This window comes from Thunnus thynnus, chromosome 19 (assembly GCF_963924715.1).
Source record: "Thunnus thynnus chromosome 19, fThuThy2.1, whole genome shotgun sequence".
NCBI classification, from domain to species: Eukaryota; Metazoa; Chordata; class Actinopteri; order Scombriformes; family Scombridae; genus Thunnus; species Thunnus thynnus.
Window position 1 is genome coordinate 12266541 of NC_089535.1, and position 18068 is coordinate 12284608.

At 40.7% G+C, this 18068-nt stretch overlaps 1 protein-coding gene across 3 annotated transcripts in view; it reads right to left on the reverse strand.

Annotated features, from left to right (window-relative positions):
* Positions 1-14746, reverse strand: part of ctif (CBP80/20-dependent translation initiation factor) — a 59013-nt gene extending 44267 nt beyond the window's left edge. For 2 of the 3 annotated variants that reach the window (XM_067573890.1, XM_067573889.1), the window contains exons 1-5: positions 14555-14746; positions 4370-4607; positions 3834-3905; positions 1921-2043; positions 1000-1073 (exon numbers count right to left, since the gene is read on the reverse strand). In XM_067573890.1, the coding sequence (XP_067429991.1) occupies positions 1000-1073; positions 1921-2043; positions 3834-3905; positions 4370-4546 (446 nt within the window). In that variant the 5' untranslated portion in view covers positions 4547-4607; positions 14555-14746. The remainder of the gene's footprint in view (positions 1-999; positions 1074-1920; positions 2044-3833; positions 3906-4369; positions 4608-14554) is intronic. The other variant, XM_067573891.1, reaches the window with a different exon arrangement.
* Between the last annotated feature and the right edge of the window lie 3322 nt (positions 14747-18068).

Sequence of the window (18068 nt, forward strand, 5' to 3'; positions counted from 1 at the left end):
TTTTTCACCTAATTTAATTAATCAAAATCATTTTTTTATTGAATGCTCAATCCATACTGGACTACATCTCCGTCTGACTCTGCATGGGAAGGAGGTGTTTGCTTACATCATCCCACTGTGCCGGCTCCATCCTTCACCGTGTGCTAAGATGTGCCAACGTGGCCGGAACTAAGTTACGTGAAGCTGCCGTGCAGCTGTTACCATGGCAACCAGTCTTCCCTCCAGTGTAACTGATTTATGTCTCACCCACTTCCTTTCTTTCCCCTCTAAGCTTTCAGGTCTAGCCTTTCTTCAAAATAAAAAAAATAAAAAAACATTTTGTCACACTTATGTTGAACAAGGTTTTATGAAGATTTACACACAGACCTCACTTGTTGAAGACTAACAAGATTTCAAGAATTGAGGCCAGATGTTTTTTAGAGGAAGCACTCCAGTCTCCTGTGGCCAGATGTAATTCAAACGTGGCCATTGAAAGAGACATTAAAACAAAATACTTTTCATCAGAACAAACAGTTCCACTGTGTTCAGTGATTCAGATTCATAGATTAACTTCAAGTGAGTTCGAAGAGACAGAGCTGGCTGAGACAACTTCCTGAAAGTTAATTTTCTGAATGCTATGTCCCCAATTGCCTAGTTAGTCCCCGATTACATGCTCCTTTTGATACCCACTATAAATGCCAGCAATTATCTGGGTCTCGAAGATGAAAGTTGGGAAATATTTCTTGGACCAACTAGGAGAAAACTACTTCTAAATTTAGGAAACTGCAGATCCCTAATTCACAAGTGGAACTGTAGATAAGACAGAAGTCAGGCTGAAAGGAAATCAGAGGAGCAACCAAGAGAAATAAAAGGGGATGTTACAAGGAATGAGATCAAGAGGCAAAAGCTGAGACTCATTATGTCTCTAAATCAGTCACATGACCTCCAGAAACTATGGTTGGAATTCAGACCCAGTAGACTGTACAACATATTAGGTTTGTTAAAGAGCAAGGCACCTACCCGTATGAGTCCATTGTGTTAGCAGCCCATATATCTGTCCCCAGGATGTCAAAGGAGCCGTCTCTGTTCCCGTTCTAGACAGCACACAGGGAAAAGGAAAGATGCAAATTTTCAGTATGACGACAAAAAACAACTAAAAAACAAACCATCACATACAAGGCTTACCTATTTCACATTTATAAAACAGCTGCACTACTAGGATGGCTCTTCTTAAAAAACAGATTCCCTTTTGAATTTTGATCATAGTATTTATTTTCAATTGAAGATATGTAGGTAAGCTGGAGAGAAAATTCCTAGAAAACAAGTTTTCTGCAAACTTGGTGACTGTGATAAATACTGTGGCTCTATAAAATCTATGCTACCACAGTTCTTAAGTATATTTATTTATTCCACCAATTTAATATTGCACATCCATAAAGCTAGAGGACTTGGGGGAGAGACAAATGTAAAAAGGATGGTCAAAATAAAATATATGCTGCAGCTTTTAGTTGCCAATGTGGGTCAAACCCCCAAAACACTGGATCTTATACTTCCTATAGTGCAATTCAGTATCTTTGGTCATTAAACCTTCCCTGCCTGGTAGATGTCCATGTCGGTCAGTTTGTAACGCAGGTTTTTCTCTTTTCACAGGCTGAGTAGAGCTTTTCATGACGAGTAAACTGTTCTTGATGTGCAAAATTGGTTGAGTGCCCCATTTAATGTTGGTAAAGAGTTGATTTGTGGTGACATGTTTAAGGAGGTTGAAAATGGCTCAACAGTCTAAAGGATATAAAACAACAAGTGTGACAGAAGAAGCCAAAGTATTGGTCCCTCAAAAGTCTCCCCAAGACAGGGATTTTTCCTTAAAAATGAATTTTCTTTCAAAAAGGTGAGACACACAAGACAGAAGACACACACAAACACACAGAGATGTGCCTGTACCTTAGCTGGGCCTTTGAACTGGTTGTTTCGGCCCCTGCTGCCAGAGCGGGAGCCAGAACCTGGTCTGGACCCTGAACTCGGCCTGGAACCTGTACTGCCGTTGCTGCTGTGTTCCCACTCGTCCTGCAGAGTTGGAAAAAAAAAAAAGAAGACTAAGGATTCTGTTTCATTCATGCTAAAACCCACAGCAGATGGGCCAAAGGATGCATTGATGTTTATCCATAGCATTCATTGATTTTAATAGTGTTATAATGTCACCTTACACAATCTAGCCTGAACATTTGCTGTGTGTGTTTATGACTTGCTGAATGAGGGTGCAGTTTAACAGAGTGCCTCTCTCTTGGAGGTGTGGCTGGTTTGCCTTTTTGTCAGTGGAGACTACTGTACCATCTGTCCTGCTTTTGCATTTGTGTGCATATTAGGAGTGCAACAACAACAACCTGTATTGTATTCTATTGATTAACACAAGGCTCTAAAATCAATACACTCAGTAAATACAACAATTCAGCACAAGGTTTGTTCAAAATCTGTTGAACATTGCAGCACTGTGGTCAGTGAGCTGAGATAATAGCTCTAATGTTATTGCGACATTGTTTATGATTTCTCTTTGTTGTTGATTAGTTTAGTTTCACTATACACTGCGACAGAAAACATGGGTCCTAAAAGCTCTAAAAATCTCAGATATATTTTCAAAAGCTATTTTTACTGAATGTATTTATAGGAATTCAAAGTACTAATATACATACTGACATTTCAATTCTAGTCTCTCTCTTTACGTCTCCAATATTTTGGATGACTCTGCTTTCTTTGAACCTCTCACGCTTGCCGTTTCTGCCTCACCACTCACTTCCTGGTGAGTCATAGCAATGAATCTCTGAGGGGCAATAATACTCTAAATCACTGCAGGCTGTAAAGTCAGAACAGAGCAGAGCAGAGCAGCGCACACACACACAATATTTAGCAAACTAACTGACTGATAATTCATTTAGGATCATCCAATTACTTGCACCAGCATCACAGTATCCCATGTTAGTCATTAAGAGCATACTTTGTGTGCAGCAACTGCAAAGGAAGCAGACAGGCAGTAAATCGCTTATGGCTTGATGTTACTCATGTCTTCTAATCATACACTTGAACAGCTGACAGAGAGGGAGAGACTAACCCAAATGTACAGAACTGAGAGCTGAGGAAACCTATGCTTTAATCAGTGTGATGCTCCACTGATTAGAGGGTCTACATCAGCGCAGGAGAAGACATGGAGATGGCAGTAGAATCAGGGCTATAGCGGAGGGTAAACATCCGTAAACACCATTTTCACACCCCTCAAATTCTGAAATAGTGTTAACACATACTTTGCACTTGTTAATGCAAAAAACTGTAAAACTGTGCCTACTCTTGCAGTTTTTTCAAAAGATTCTCGGATTTTTTTGTCTTTGGAACATTGTATAATATTCTCATGTTGTCCCCTGTATCTTCTTCACATGATGTGGTTAGCAACCTCCCACTTGGACCAAGAAGTCTAGTTATGAGCACTAAGCAACACTAAAGTTGCTTAAGTGTAGCTTTAGTGATTTTCTTTTCATCAGTGTTGTTTTAACTGTCTAGTTTATCAAGGTTGTTGCTAATCTAATCTAAACTTGATAGCACAAGTTTGATATCTAATAATTCTCATGACATGACATTGTGGTGTTTATTTATAGCTGTAACTAACACTGTGCAAGTTTAAGTAGTGTTTTGTGAGTCTTTAATTTTTTTTAGAAAGAAAGGGAAGGGATGAGGAGAGCACAAGTGCAGGATGCAACAGTGGAGACTGAAAACAACTAGACAGTGAGCAATCATTCAATTCATTAATTAACACTGTGCAATAAGCAGGACCCTGACACACAGACAGACAGACAGACAGACAGACTTACTGGCTTGAATGAGCCTCTCCCCCGTGAAGATGTCCAGCTGCCATCTTTCTTGTCGATGCAGTCATCTGTCCACTGGAGGAGAGAAATGAGAGGAAGATCATCATTCTGTTTACATGTAAATAAAGACCATTAACAAACATTAGTTTAAAAGTTAAGTTAAAAGTAACAAAAATGGATGGTAGTCAAGCAGAAAACTCTACATTACACCATATTTCTTTTATATGTGACATATTATGGACAGTGTCTTTAATCTTTAAGCCTCTGGGCTTCTTTGTGAATGTATAGATGTAAAACAGTAAGCAGGACGGTTCAATATCCAGCTGCAGTGTTGGTGGAGTACCTCCACCTTTGTCTGTTTGCATATACATTACAACAATAGGGGCAGCTGTTTAGATGGAAGCTGAACCCTGCCAGCATGTTTTAGAAGATACTAGCCCAGAGATGCCACTGCAGCCTGTACTAAACATAACCACCGCTGCAAACAGATACAGGACTGATGAAAGGGATGTCATTCATTCAAATAATAAGGTTCTGACCTGTGGCACCTTGCCACCATTGTCCAAGTCCAAGTCTCCATCTGCCTTGTCTCCCAGAAGCCCCTGCACTTGATACTCCAGCACATAGCTGTCGATGAAGCGCTCTAATTCTTCGATCTCCTGCGACCGTGTGCTCCCGGCCTCAGACGATGCAGACGCCACTGAAGAGTTCTCCATGGCAACCTGCGCTGTGATGGATGGGAGGAGGGGAGGAGGGGAAGGGAAGGAGGAAAGTGACCTGTGCAGGGAAGAAAGAGACACAGAGAAAGAGAAGTAAGCTAAAAATTCAGCATGACTAGAAGCTTTCATGTCAGAGCATTTATCTTCTCTGATTTAGAGGGTTAGTCTGTGTTTACGGACTAAGACAGACATGAGGTGTGAGGTTGTTTACATTTCATTTCTACAGTAAGTTACAGCAACAACAACCTGTGGAGTACCAGTTATGTCTCTCACCTCAACATCCCAACACTCAGCACATAACTTAATGCTTTCAACAAACATCCATATATGCACCGCTTGTTTCCAAAGTGTCTTAACAGCACGACTGTCCTGGTGCGGAGCTACAGTAGGCCCAAGTTGGGTTTGAAACTCCGATTACATCAAATCCATCTTTTGAAAACCTCTGACTCATCTCTGCTGATTTCTTTATCCACGCTCCCTCTGGTGTCACTGTTCACAATCCTCTCCATGTCCATTCCTCTGTTTGTTTTCTCCACCTCTTCCCTGCTGTCTCTCGCTCCGGTCGGTGTTTGTGCGTGATCACCTGACCCCTGGCCAACAGGGAAGCAGCTTCCTGCCTGCCTGTCTATTGCTACTAAGCTCCTTTACATCATGGCTTGATCACCAGCCATGCAAAGAGGATTTATGCCCTGGTGCACGCAGAATGGTATCTGCTGAGCCCTGGGGACTCACTGGGGAGCCCTGTGCATTTGCAGCCAAGCCAGTCAGCTACACAAGGTCTGAAGCCTTTGTTTTGGTTTTTGGCTACAGGGATATTTAATGCCGTGGCAATGAGAAGTGCTATATCCTAAAGACTCTCAATAGTCTATTTTTATAAACTGCTGCACAGTATCTTATCAAGCAACAAAAACAAAAGAAAAGTAAAGAAATAAAATGAGATCATGTGAATTATTTCAACGGTACAAAAACATCTAAGCACTTCAAATTCTCTCTACTCATCACTATACCTTGCTGCTTTTCTTTATGAACTACAGCTTTAATCTCTTCACTCTGTGTAGCAGGGTCAACATGTCCTAGTATCAATAGTATAATCCATACCTGTCAATAGTATAATCCATACATGTTAACAGTATAATCTGTATGTTGATGCTAAGGCTCTGATTAGCCTGGTGATTTGCAGCTAGCAAGCTACAGAAGCATCAGCACTCAGACCAACAACACACAGCACATGCAATGCAATGCCCTTATGTGCTATATGCATGTGCACGTGTAAAAGCATAAGTATACTGTACATGTATGGGCACACACATACACTGTATATATACATGTGCAACTTCTTCTATGTGTGCAAGTTTCCTTTTTCTTTTATTGATTCATTACTGCTACTGTTATCAGTAAGACTCAGATCTGGGGAAAACAATTCAAATTTTAATTGAATGCTAACGGTACACTGAGTGCACAAGACAAATTAAAAACTGAACTATTAGCAAAGTTCTCTTTCTGTCCTAGCTCCAACTCCATGCTGCCCCAAAAATCAGACCATTTATGTTGCAACACCACCGTCTGCTCAAACTCAGCTCAAAAAAGGACAGAGCTCACCCGATCATCCAAATCATGCCGCTCTCCAACCGGCGTTAACAACCTCCTGACAGAATAGTGTACACTTGGCAGACAAACAAATATTCCCTCGCGCTAACATGTGGCAACTTTATAAAGTCAAACATCTTGTGTTGACCATCATAATGTGCAGTGTTTCACTTTCTGTTTTTCTTAACCATATCTTACGTGTACACTAAGTGAAGCACTTCCATGCAATATCTCTACAATAAATCTTATCTTAACAACACTTATAATATTCAAATTTTTGTTGTCACTGTGAGGTCCTGATTCATCTGTAAGGTAACATCGAGGCTGCTGTTAGTTTTATACTGTTCTGTATTATACTGAATTGTATTTCTGCTATATTGTCTAGTTACATACATAATGATGTAAAAGCATTGAAAAGAACTGCATGGCCTTGATTTTTATCTCAATTCATTCATTCATTGCAACTGTGCTGAGGGAAAAAGATCTCCGTTAATTCTATCACACTTTAAATGAATAGAGAAGCATTCAATCATAGTAGGCAAGTTTGCAACACTAGGCTATTGATCCATATTGGTAGTGGTTGCAGCCTAGTCAGATGTCCTATTGATGCCCTTGACATGTTGTATAGAATTACTGCCGGAGGGGAAACTGCTGCCAATAGCTATTGACCTGTCCATTAATACAGCGCCCATCTATTCCTCCGTCTTTTTGTCTCCGTATCTATCAGATTCTTTACTCTAGCTTCCCGTGATGAGTTCATAGTATGCATGTGCTTACTGTGCAGGAACAACAAATCACCAGGTCTGTGCCTGCATTACAGTCATCCCAAATAACATCGTCATTATCAATAACAAAAAATAAACACTGGTTCTGCATGTTTATCACGGTACTGACTCAAAGTCCTGTTGTTTTGCAACAAGCTTTCATAGTAGATTTATCTTTCAGCTTAGTAACAAAAACATCAGTATTCTTCCAGAGAAGAGAAACAAGTTTGTGTTCCTAACATAATATCAGGATTAGTTCCAAGGTGGCACAACTTTCCTCATGTGAGAGTCAACAAGCCAAGCTACCGTCATCCCTGTAGGGTGAGCAGGAGACAGCCAGAAGTTTGGGTGGAAACATAACACAAGGGATTCATCACGCGTACATGAGGAAAACAAACACGGAGAAGGACAACAGGCTGGTGGATCCACTGATCTTTGACAAACAGAGAAACAGACTCTGCAAGGTCGGGAGCGCAAATAGCATCTAAAGGCGTCTCACATTTACCCAACACACAGAGTCTTGTGTTGCCGGTGCACACGTTTAAAGACGAAGAAGTGATATGGGCTCACGTTACAAGATATTCTGTAGTGTTCCCATTTCATTTTTTTTCCTTCAAAAAGTAGAAACACAGTTTAATGTAACAATCCTATAAGATATGTTTTTGTCTGTTGTTAGCGTCGGCTGCCTTCATTGTTGCAGTCATGAAGAAAAGACGGCGTCATAGTTGCTGAATTCATTCACAATCGATCCAAAATGTTAAAGTGAACTGACAGAAGTGACAGATTGGGTTTTCAGTTTTCTCAACAGCGTAATCTTTAGCTCACTGTTAGCATAACATTTTAAGCTTGGCGATTGGATTTCTCTTGCCGAAATGCACCTTGGGAGTCATAATTAACTTCTTCGTCAAAGTCAGACTTGTACCTTCAACATTTCATCAAAGAACTAGAAATTTTTTAACTTAGCTGTTAATCTTTTGTACTGATTATGGAACCCGGGACACCGGAAATAGCTCCAACAACTCTATTATCTGTGTCTTTTATTCCACATTTACACAAAAATAGAGAATGCGAGGGAGGGATGGGGTTTGATAGCATTCAAATCCAGTATCAAATCCACTTAAAGTCCAAATCCTTACAAAATCCCTTATCAGATCTTATTAGGTTTATCTTTCAACCTTTGCGAGTAACTTAAGGCTAAAAAAACTGCAATTCAAAAAATCTCTAATCAACTTTTGTTGGCAGAGAAGGCAGAAACACTACAGTTATGAGAAGCATAATATAGATTATAAGATTCAATCAGATAGACAAAGGTCATGTATGATGAAGCAATCTGTTGCAGTGGTCATCGCATTGAAGACTTTCAATTGCCCGTTGGCTGTACTAGCATTAGCCAGCCTACACCTACGTAAGTCATTAAAATATAAGACAGCCCGCACCGCCTCTCTCTTCCTCTTTCTGTCTCCTTTCCCTTCTCAAACTACATCTTTCATTCCTCCACCCCAAGTACCCCGACTCCTCCTCTGTTCCTTCCTGCCTCCGCTCTTGCTCTTCCTCCCTCAACTCTGCCAGCTGTTCCAACAAAGAACTTCCTGCTGTAATGTCCTGGCCACCCTTTAAGACTGTTGTGCTGTAGCAGCGACTATCCAACACTTGTGGACATCGATGTTTACCTCTACACCTTTTCAAATACCTAATTCAGTCAACACAGTCCTCTCCTCCGTACAAATTCAATGCAGCAGTTGTTCTAGTGAGTTGTCAGCTTGATTATCTGCTTCTTTCAGTTCATGGTATTATTTAAACTCTTGAATAAATCAGATGTGAGCAGTGATTCAGAGGTGTTTTTGTTTTTGTGTGACATTAGTTTTCCACCGAACACCAACAGCGAACACAGTAGGTCACTGAGTCAACTGAATGGTACGCTAACAACGATGAACAGTAATATGCTCTGATAACAGTCACAGCCAGTGACACTACAGGCCAGCAGAGATAGATCAAGACTGTAAAATGCAAAGCAGCATGTACTACAGTATAGCCAAGCTGAAGACCGTGGTCCGCAGCCCAGCACCATCCAGACAGATACTAAACTGGCCAGACAGACACAGCATGGTACTGGACAGCACACTGTTTCTTTGTTTGAGAGGCAGAGACAAATGCCAATCGGCACCATGTATGCTCTATGATAGGATCAAGTCACCAAAAAGCAGACAGTTGATGTATCACTGGCAAAAATGTAATATTATGCTTCCCTCTCTCTCTGCTAGCGTTAACTTCATTGATTCTGACTCACTGAAACAAACCCTTATATGTCAAAATGCATCATTTTAAATAAGATTAGAAATTGTAAAGGGACTGTAAGTATAACATGTCTGAATAATGAAACAAATTTACTTTTCTCTGGTTTTATATCTAATTAAAGTGCATTCAATTACAGCATGTAGCATAACAGCCATGTAAACCATAATCCCCTGGGGTCTAAACAGAGATACAGTACCACTACAGTAGACACAAAGTCTCCTCACAAATCATACTGGTTACATCATAGCAAAGTACAGCAACAGAACAACAAGAAAGTAAAAGAAGCTTTCAGACGTCAGTGATTTGCAGCCTGTGATATGGTTACACAACAATTACAAACCATAATCCTGACAACTGAAACAGTGTAGAACATAAGAGCCAGTCTCCCCAGTGGGAGTCCAAATCAACGTTCTCACCCCTTGCAGCGAGAGCTGCTAATACGCCTAATCTGGTCTACTACTGACTGGCTGGCTTAACAAACTCACACTTGGGCTTGGAAGTCATTTGGAGTGGTCTATTTTTGAGACCAGGATAGTGGTGTCTTCAAGTCTAATTCATTTGACATATTTGATAATACACGTGAGCATGTGTGTAGGAACTTAATCGTGTCACAAATGCTTCACGAGAGTGATAACTTGCAAAAAGCAAAATGTGAGAAAAAACACTGTGACTGTGCTTATATAATGTGCACTATGTGCACATTTGTATGCATGAAGGTCAGCTGTGGGAAAATTGCACTACTTAAGTGGTGCTGCAAAGAAATTACCAGACCATTTACCCTTAAGCAGAGTTTTTACCATCATCAGCTGGTGTGTGAACACAGATGCACAACTTAGCTGAAACCAAGGCAACTGTTAATGTGTTTCCTAATGGTGTTTACTCCTCTATCACACCACTGGCCTTTTTAGCACAGCATATATATATTGTATGAGCATGAGACAAGTAAACGAATCATGAATCTTGTTTTGTATGGTGTCTATTGTATTGCAACTCACGATTATTTTCATTATCCATCAATCTGCTGGTTTGTTTCTAGATTAATTGATTAATCGTTTGGTTTATAAGATGTCAGATAATAATGAAAAATGTCTGTTATAATTTCCCACAGCATGAGGCGACGTCTTCAGATGTGGATTGGATTGTCTGACCATCAGTCAAAAACTCTGAGAAACAGAGAAAAGTAGGAAATATTTGCATTTGAGAAGCTGGAACCAGCAAATGTTTGGCATTTCTGCTTAAAAAAATACTAAAACAATTAATTGATTATGAAAATTGTTGTCAATTACTTTTTCCATTAATGGACTAATTGCTGCGACTCTAGCTGAAACGGTGGCGACTTAAAGTTGCGATAACTGGAGGTTGCACTAGGCTATAATTAAGAAATACCATTTGTGTTTGTAGAGATAAAGTTACCTCTCTTGTAAGCCCCGCCTCCCATTCAACAAGCCGTTGTGAGGGAACGTGTTTACTCGTACAATAAGAGCTGAATGACCTGAATATAGAGGAACACACCAGTAAGCAGCACAAGGGGGTCCAACAAGTGTGTATGTGTGTGTGTGTGTGTGTAAACTTAAAACAATAGCCCCATTGTCCCCCCATGGCCTGATAGTAACCTGATTGGAGCGGATCGAGCATGTGCAGTACTGTTGCACTGTTGGGACTGTAGCCCCCACAATGCAAAACAGAGCTGCAACAATGAGTCGATGGCTCAATTAGTTGATCAACAGAAAATCAATCTATTTTGATAATCATTTAAGTCATTTTTTAAGCAAAAATGTAGATTCTCAAATGTGACGATTTAATGTTTTTTTTTTTTTAATCATACATGATAGTAAACTGATATCTTTGTGTTGTGGACTGTGGGTTGGACAAAACAAGACATCTGAAGACATCACTTTTGATTCTGGGAAAATCACAACAGTCATGCTTTACCATTTTTGGACGTTGCAACCTTAATACAAAATCTTGGCAAACGAGCAAGGGCATAAAATACAGCTCACAAGCCTCACAACATGTATGGAGTGTAGGTAGAAGTTCTGAGGCCTCACAGCTGAATGACAACAAACGTGAAAAGAGAAGCCAACAAAGGTTAGACTGCAACAGAGCTTTGGTCATTATTGGTTAGGGCTTGAACACATGACATGATGACAAAACAACAAGTAACTCTGCTGACGAAAGGTCAGCCATAGAAAGACCACAACAGTGACAATAGTCACGCAACGTTTCCAAAAACAGACTATGTAACATGCTAGAGAACTAGCCTGTGTCCCCGCACTGAGCTAAAGGCATTATATTCTCCTCTTACAAAGCTGCTGTATGTTTTCCTGAATCATGCCCCCATGTGATGATCACAGTCTCCTCATTTTCTCTTTTTCCCACTGGCTCATCAATACACTACAGGCAACATAATGAGCAGCAGTTCCCACTGAAACGAGGCTAGATTTCTGCTACAGCCTGAGTCAGGGTGTTCCAGTTTTCTGCAGGCTACTCCCACTCTCTCCATAACATGCAGCTCCTCCTCCACATTCTTCAAAGCACTGCATGCGTATAACTGGTCATGCGTCAAAAGCCCCGAACGTTACCCCGTTTCTTAGTGTATTGCTATGTGCCACAGAGGTAAGAGTCACATGCTGCTACTCGCATAAGCCCTGGCATCATTATTTGTTACCGGTGGTACTCGGGGGGTTCGTTCTTTTGTTCCCTGTCACTGTTTGACCTCCGAGGGCAGAGTTCACAGGCCCACTGACTCAATCATTCATCACAAGAATGCAGCACTCATGCGTGCTGGGAGTGCAGATCACAGGGGTGATGACGCTGCACTGACTCTGCTCGGATGCTCTAAATGAATCTGTAATTCAGGCCAAGTTTAAACATCAGCAATAACTAATGTTTCTACTCCCGGGCCATCATCGTTTTTGTGTTTCATCACTGAAAAGTTACAGTGTGACTAACTTTCAAGTATAAACTGGACTGTTGCTGTGATGTAGTCAAGTAAAATCCTAATTTAAAAGCTTGATGATATGGGTGAACCTATTGATCATCCACCAGCCACTTCACAGATGAAGATCAAAGATTAGATTGGAATCAGTTTAATGGGAGAGGACCCCCATCTAAATGCTACAATAATGTCATGAGCCACCTCTAGCGTGAGGTGATTAAGCAGTTCAGTCATCACACACACACGCGCGCTATTAAAAGATTTGGATAAAACCTATTATTCATTTATACATGGATAAGTCCAATATATTGTGCAACCGCAAGAGCAATCTACACACGTCATTACAAAGTTGCATGCAGCGTTTCAACTGAGGAGCACATAGTTTATAACTCACCAGACAATCCGAAAATTGTGCATCTGACTGACTGACCTCCGCTGTCACAAATGCAGCATGTATGCAACATCAGCGATGGGGGAATCAGTTTACATAGTGTGTCAGATCTTTGCTAGTTATCATGACGGTTGCATAACTCAGTTGGTGGTATAATCTCACGGATATAAACATATTATCAAGGTTTCTAGACTACTATCAGGTGGAAGCATTCTTAGTGGTTTCCTGCATAAGTTATATCCTTACACACATACATACACTACAAATGTTCAGCATGTGTAGGCCTGCGTTCAAGTATTGGTGTTTTTTCAGCTATTTTCTCTACTAAAAAATAATTTTGGCCAAGTAAGTCTGGGCCAATGTAAGATTAAAACATGATTACACTCTGTTTATTGACATCTAACTGTGAAATGATGTATTTTTACTCAATCCACATATGTTTAACTTTTCTATATTCATATATGGAAAAAAGAAAAAAGTTGACCAGTTACAAACAAAAAACTTGAAGAGGCAGGGTAGACTGTACTTTAGATAACAAGCCCTTTGCCAAGATAAGGTCTCTTTCCAATGAATACAGAGTAGAGGATGAGACACTGGCAGAACCTGACTTACCACTAGACAGACTAATGACTTGGCCTCTGGTTGATGTACTACAGAAGTGTGTGTGTGTGTGTGTGTGTGTGTGTGTGTGTGTGTGTGTGTGGGCAATTTGGGCTAGGATCATACACTAATTTCCTTTGTTCAAAAGGAGCCCATTTTCCTCTCAGCAGGATTGGATAAATCTGATTATCGATTCATTAACCTTTTCCCCACTGAAAAAGCTGTCTGTCTAAGAGAAATCATGCAAATCTGCTCTCGCTTTTCAGCATCCAAGTGTGCCAAATCCCGTCTCGCTCAAGTCAAGAGGGTCTCTGTTATGTGACTTGTGTTGGCACGCAAACATTCCTTTACCTCACTGAAGTCACTCTGATCCAATCAGTGTCTGAGCAGCAGGAATCTAAGTAATGTTATGAGCAAACTGGACTTAAGAACAAACTAAAAACAACAGTCAGCGCTTCTATAGGATAGACCTCAGTTTTGTAAGTTTGTTATCTAACAATGTTATTGTTATTATATTGACCTGTGTTGATTTTTAAGTTGCAAGGACAAGTTTATGGTAGCACACACAGTCCATATGGTTTGGGATCTCCTTCCTATACTAATGAATTAAACATGCAAACTAATTTCCCAAACAACAGCTTGACTGTTTCAGTTTTCATAAGAGATGACACATTCTACTTAAGATATGAGTTCAAGGTATATGATTACTTTCATATGACCTGCCACAGACCAGCAGCAGCTGTGATCCACTCTTTGTTGTGAGGGTCAACAGCTGAGACAGGCTGCTGATCTGCAGAGAGAGCTCAGCCCCTTTCTAGGGCAGACTGGCATCTTCTGAATGGCTATTCCTGTCATTCCTGTCCTGCAGGTATAACACAAGGTTACTGAAACTCAACTGTCTGCAAAGCTGACCTTAACAACTGACTATAAAGTATCCACCGTTACATTGGCTACAGTTTTTTTGCTCTATTTTGCACTCTCATAACCACGCCCATGCTGGCTGAGATGCTAGCACTTGAATGTATCAGTTAGCCAAGTGGTGTATCATGTCAGGACGTTTACGGCGGGCGTTATCCAAAATGACTGCACCTTAATGTATCTGTCAAAGTAACAAAGCCACATCTGGAGGCGCCTCCGCCCTGGTGTGTGTCTGCCCGCGTATCACCGGTAACAATGGTGACGCAAGCTTTGCGGCTAACGATAAGCTAGCTCTAAAGTACAACAGTAAACAACAGGCCACACGTTCACCGATTCAAACCACCCTTCGCCTCCTGTATTATATCAACAGGTCTGACAGTTGAGGTCGAAGAAGAACCAGGTCACTCATAGCTACAACTCGCTGCAAATAAAAACTGTTATGTGGTTACCACGGTTATAGCACTCCAACCGACAGACACCCTTCACCGGCTTATAACGAGATAAATCCTCACCCCAAGTGAGATTCTGACTCCTGGTGAACCCGGGATCACCTCCTGAGCTCAAGGCCGCCGTGTCATGGGCGTGTTTCCCAAAAAGAAAGGTGGGGAAGAGGATTAACGTTAGCTATGTAGTTGTGACTCCGACGTCCCAGACGGAGGAAAAAGGGAATGCAGGAATGTGACGTTCAGTCCGGTTTGCTGGCAGCATTGACACGTGCGCTCCGGAGCGAGGCATTGTGGGAAATGGAGTTCAGCGTGAAAGTAAAAGTGTCGCTTGAAAAGATTCTCAGAGGTTGACGTGGTTGTTTGTGATGATGTTTGTGATGGTTTGACGTGTCGTTGTATCCACTATTGTTGCCTCCTTATCAACAGGGCAAACAGTTTTGATAAAAATCAAATAAGATAGAAGCACTACAAACATTTGTATCCAACTTAAAAAAAATACTCCAGCAGCTATTTCAGCCTTACACAAATCTTTAAATTCATTATGGTAGCCCAAACAGCCAGCTATCAGAGGGATGTAATATTAAAAAAAACATATGGCCCTCTTGTTCCCTTGTTTCTGCATGTCTCTGTAAAACCATGTACAAAAAGGGCTGTATTTACTAACGAGAGAAAGATACAGCCTTAGGGTGCATTGTTTATAAAGTTTATGGTCCTTATGACAGGAATATTTTGCTTGCAACTAGCCTACAATATATACTTGTTGTGGACATCCTAATGTCATTCTAATATTACATTTTTTCATAAATTGTGAAATTTTTTTTTTTTTTTAAATCATAAGTTGACAGAAGACTCAACACAGACAAACCATGTAACCACTTTTAATAAAAAATAACACCACCAACAGGATAACTTTGAGATTTTTCAGTCTGTAAAACAGATATTGTGCCAAATTTCTGTCCACATTTCAAGATGTTGAACGATTAATGCATGATGCCAACTGCCAACACTGGGAGAATATGCAGGGCGACAGTCCATAATGTGACAGTATCCTGGCTGGTTTAGGTGAAGTTATGTCACAGGTTAACAGATTTAATGTTGCTAATCTTTTTATTGTATTGAATTAATCATTTCATTCTTTTCAATTTTTTATGCTTCTGGCAAAGGCCACCAGCAGCAGGTATTTTTAGCATATTTTTTAGATTACTCACTTGTGATTATACTTTACTGCCCTTCCACTGTCTTTGCATTGCTCGTAACTGGTTTAAACACATTCTAACATGTAAAATGTGGGCGTATAATTTACCCCTTCCCTCCCCAAATAGAAGAACCTTGACAGAAGGATATTTGTTGTTAGGTGATTAGTAGTTTATAGAGTAGTTGGTTAACCAAACACAATAAGCAGATCTGAGGTGTGAATACTGTGTGAATGTGAATCTCGGCACTATACATGTGCAGCTGACTCTTCTTAGAATAAACAGAGAAAAAAATCATGTTCAGATTATTCAAAATGGATACCCTCCATGTTACTGGAAATGTTTCATTCATGTTTTCTCAGGCTAAAATTCTGGCCTAATACTTCTCACAGAATCGCACATGTACACTTCCAAACCAAGACTATCAACAGCTGTAATTAGGAATGACACTGAGTTGTCTGATTACCCCTCAAAACACAAATGACTGCAGATGTAAGATGTAATTTCAATGTAATCATGACCCCTTGTGGATAATAAGAAAAGTGCAGCTACATGCATGTGTCCATATTATGAATATGTATACCAATCAGGTTCATTAGTCATTATTAGACAGCTGGGAGATGGAGCCAAAACAGATTGACTGACATATCGACATACATGTCTATAAACATGCAACAGAGCTTCCAAGAGTCAGTTAGACGTAAAAGAGGCAGAAATAAAGGCAGAGAATCAGACTGTGAGACAGGTCAACACAGACAGACAGACGAAATAAACTTTGGATAAATTTCCAGGCAGATACATCCGATAGCAGTCAGGTAGACAGACAGCTTAGTGGGAAAAGTTACTCCCTGCTCCAGATGGCTGCAAAAATATGTTTCCCACCACAGTCAGAGGCTAATTAACTAGCATGGCGTGATGGAGACTCCAGCAGGTTTCTGCACCCACTGTACCCCCACCCCCTTCTTCCTCTTCCTCTTCTTCTTCTTCTTCTTCTTCCTCTCCTCAGTCTCCCTTTCCATATCACTCCCTCTCCCAGTTCTGTGTCTATCCTTAGTCATCCCATAATTACTTTGTTGTCCTCTTCATAACACCCGCAGCACCGCAAGCCATTCATCCTTCCATTTGCTTCCCATACTTCTGTGCGCTCTCTCTGTGCAGATGCTCCATTTCCCGTTCTCGCTTCTCATGTGTCCTCTACCTATAGCTTTCTAGAGAGTTGAGCTGTTATCCTGAAATCTCCACACATTGATCGTGAGCTGAATCTGAGCTGTAGCAGAAAAGACAGACAGAAAATATCAGAAAACGAATAAGAAAGTAACAGCTATGTCTTATAAATCTTGTATCTCTTTTAAATCAATGATTCTCTGGAACTGCAAATAGGTTTGAGGTTTGTCTGAAGCTTGTAAAAGTTGGTAAGATTCAAAGTAATTTGCACTGTTGCCAGGGAAACCATAATGATGGACTGCTATATAATTTCAACGTTCTAAAAACACTTGTTGCAGAGTGTGCAATACTTTAAAGAGTTGTTCACAAAAACAAATCCATTATCATTATTTTCTGCTTTATTTTTTTTCCCCTGTAAGCTTCTCAGCACTCTGTGTTCAATGACAATATAAAGACACCCACAGACGAGACAGAATTTGAATCTTTTATACGTAGATGTCATTGTTTTAAATGTGCTTAGCTAGAAATGTATATGCTGTGAGCAACCAAGGTCGCACAAATCTCAGTCTCTCAGTAAGATTTCTTTGTGCCAGCAGAATATATAAGAACATGCATCATGGTGGAAGTTTATTTTGTCAGTTTTCCTTTTGTTCAAGTCAACTTTGCTGTTAATATCTATTTTAATGTTGGTTTGATGGCGGTGCAGTGAATTCCGTGGTGCGAGAGAAAGCAGAGTTAAGGCTGAAATTGGCGTTGCTCCTCAGGTTGCCCGGCACAAAGCTGAATCCTCACCAGAGGGATGGTACCAAGGCACCAATTAGCAGTGGAGAGGGCGCATGATGATATTTCCGTGTGCTTGTGGCCTGGGCAGCTCCGTCTGTGTGTGTTATAAAAGGCAAAACCATAAACATGGAATTAGACAGTACAGGCCCCACAGCTCTTAAGGTCACAGACTCTCCCCTCCTGTGGCTTGGGAGAGCAACGGTGTGATATAAACAACACTGGCCAGCAAACTGTTATTACTGTACGTGCAGGTTTTGTAACCGGGCGGCTGATTATTTGTGCTTGTCAGTATGTGAAGTTCATTAGGCCAGTGGCCCTGATGCAGTGGTCTGCTGCAGTTTTGCTTTTTATTGTTAGGTTGACTGGGTGCAGGAGATAGGTGTGGGAGAAAGATCACTGTGAACTAGATAGAGAGAAACTAAGTGGGTGGAAGTGACTGA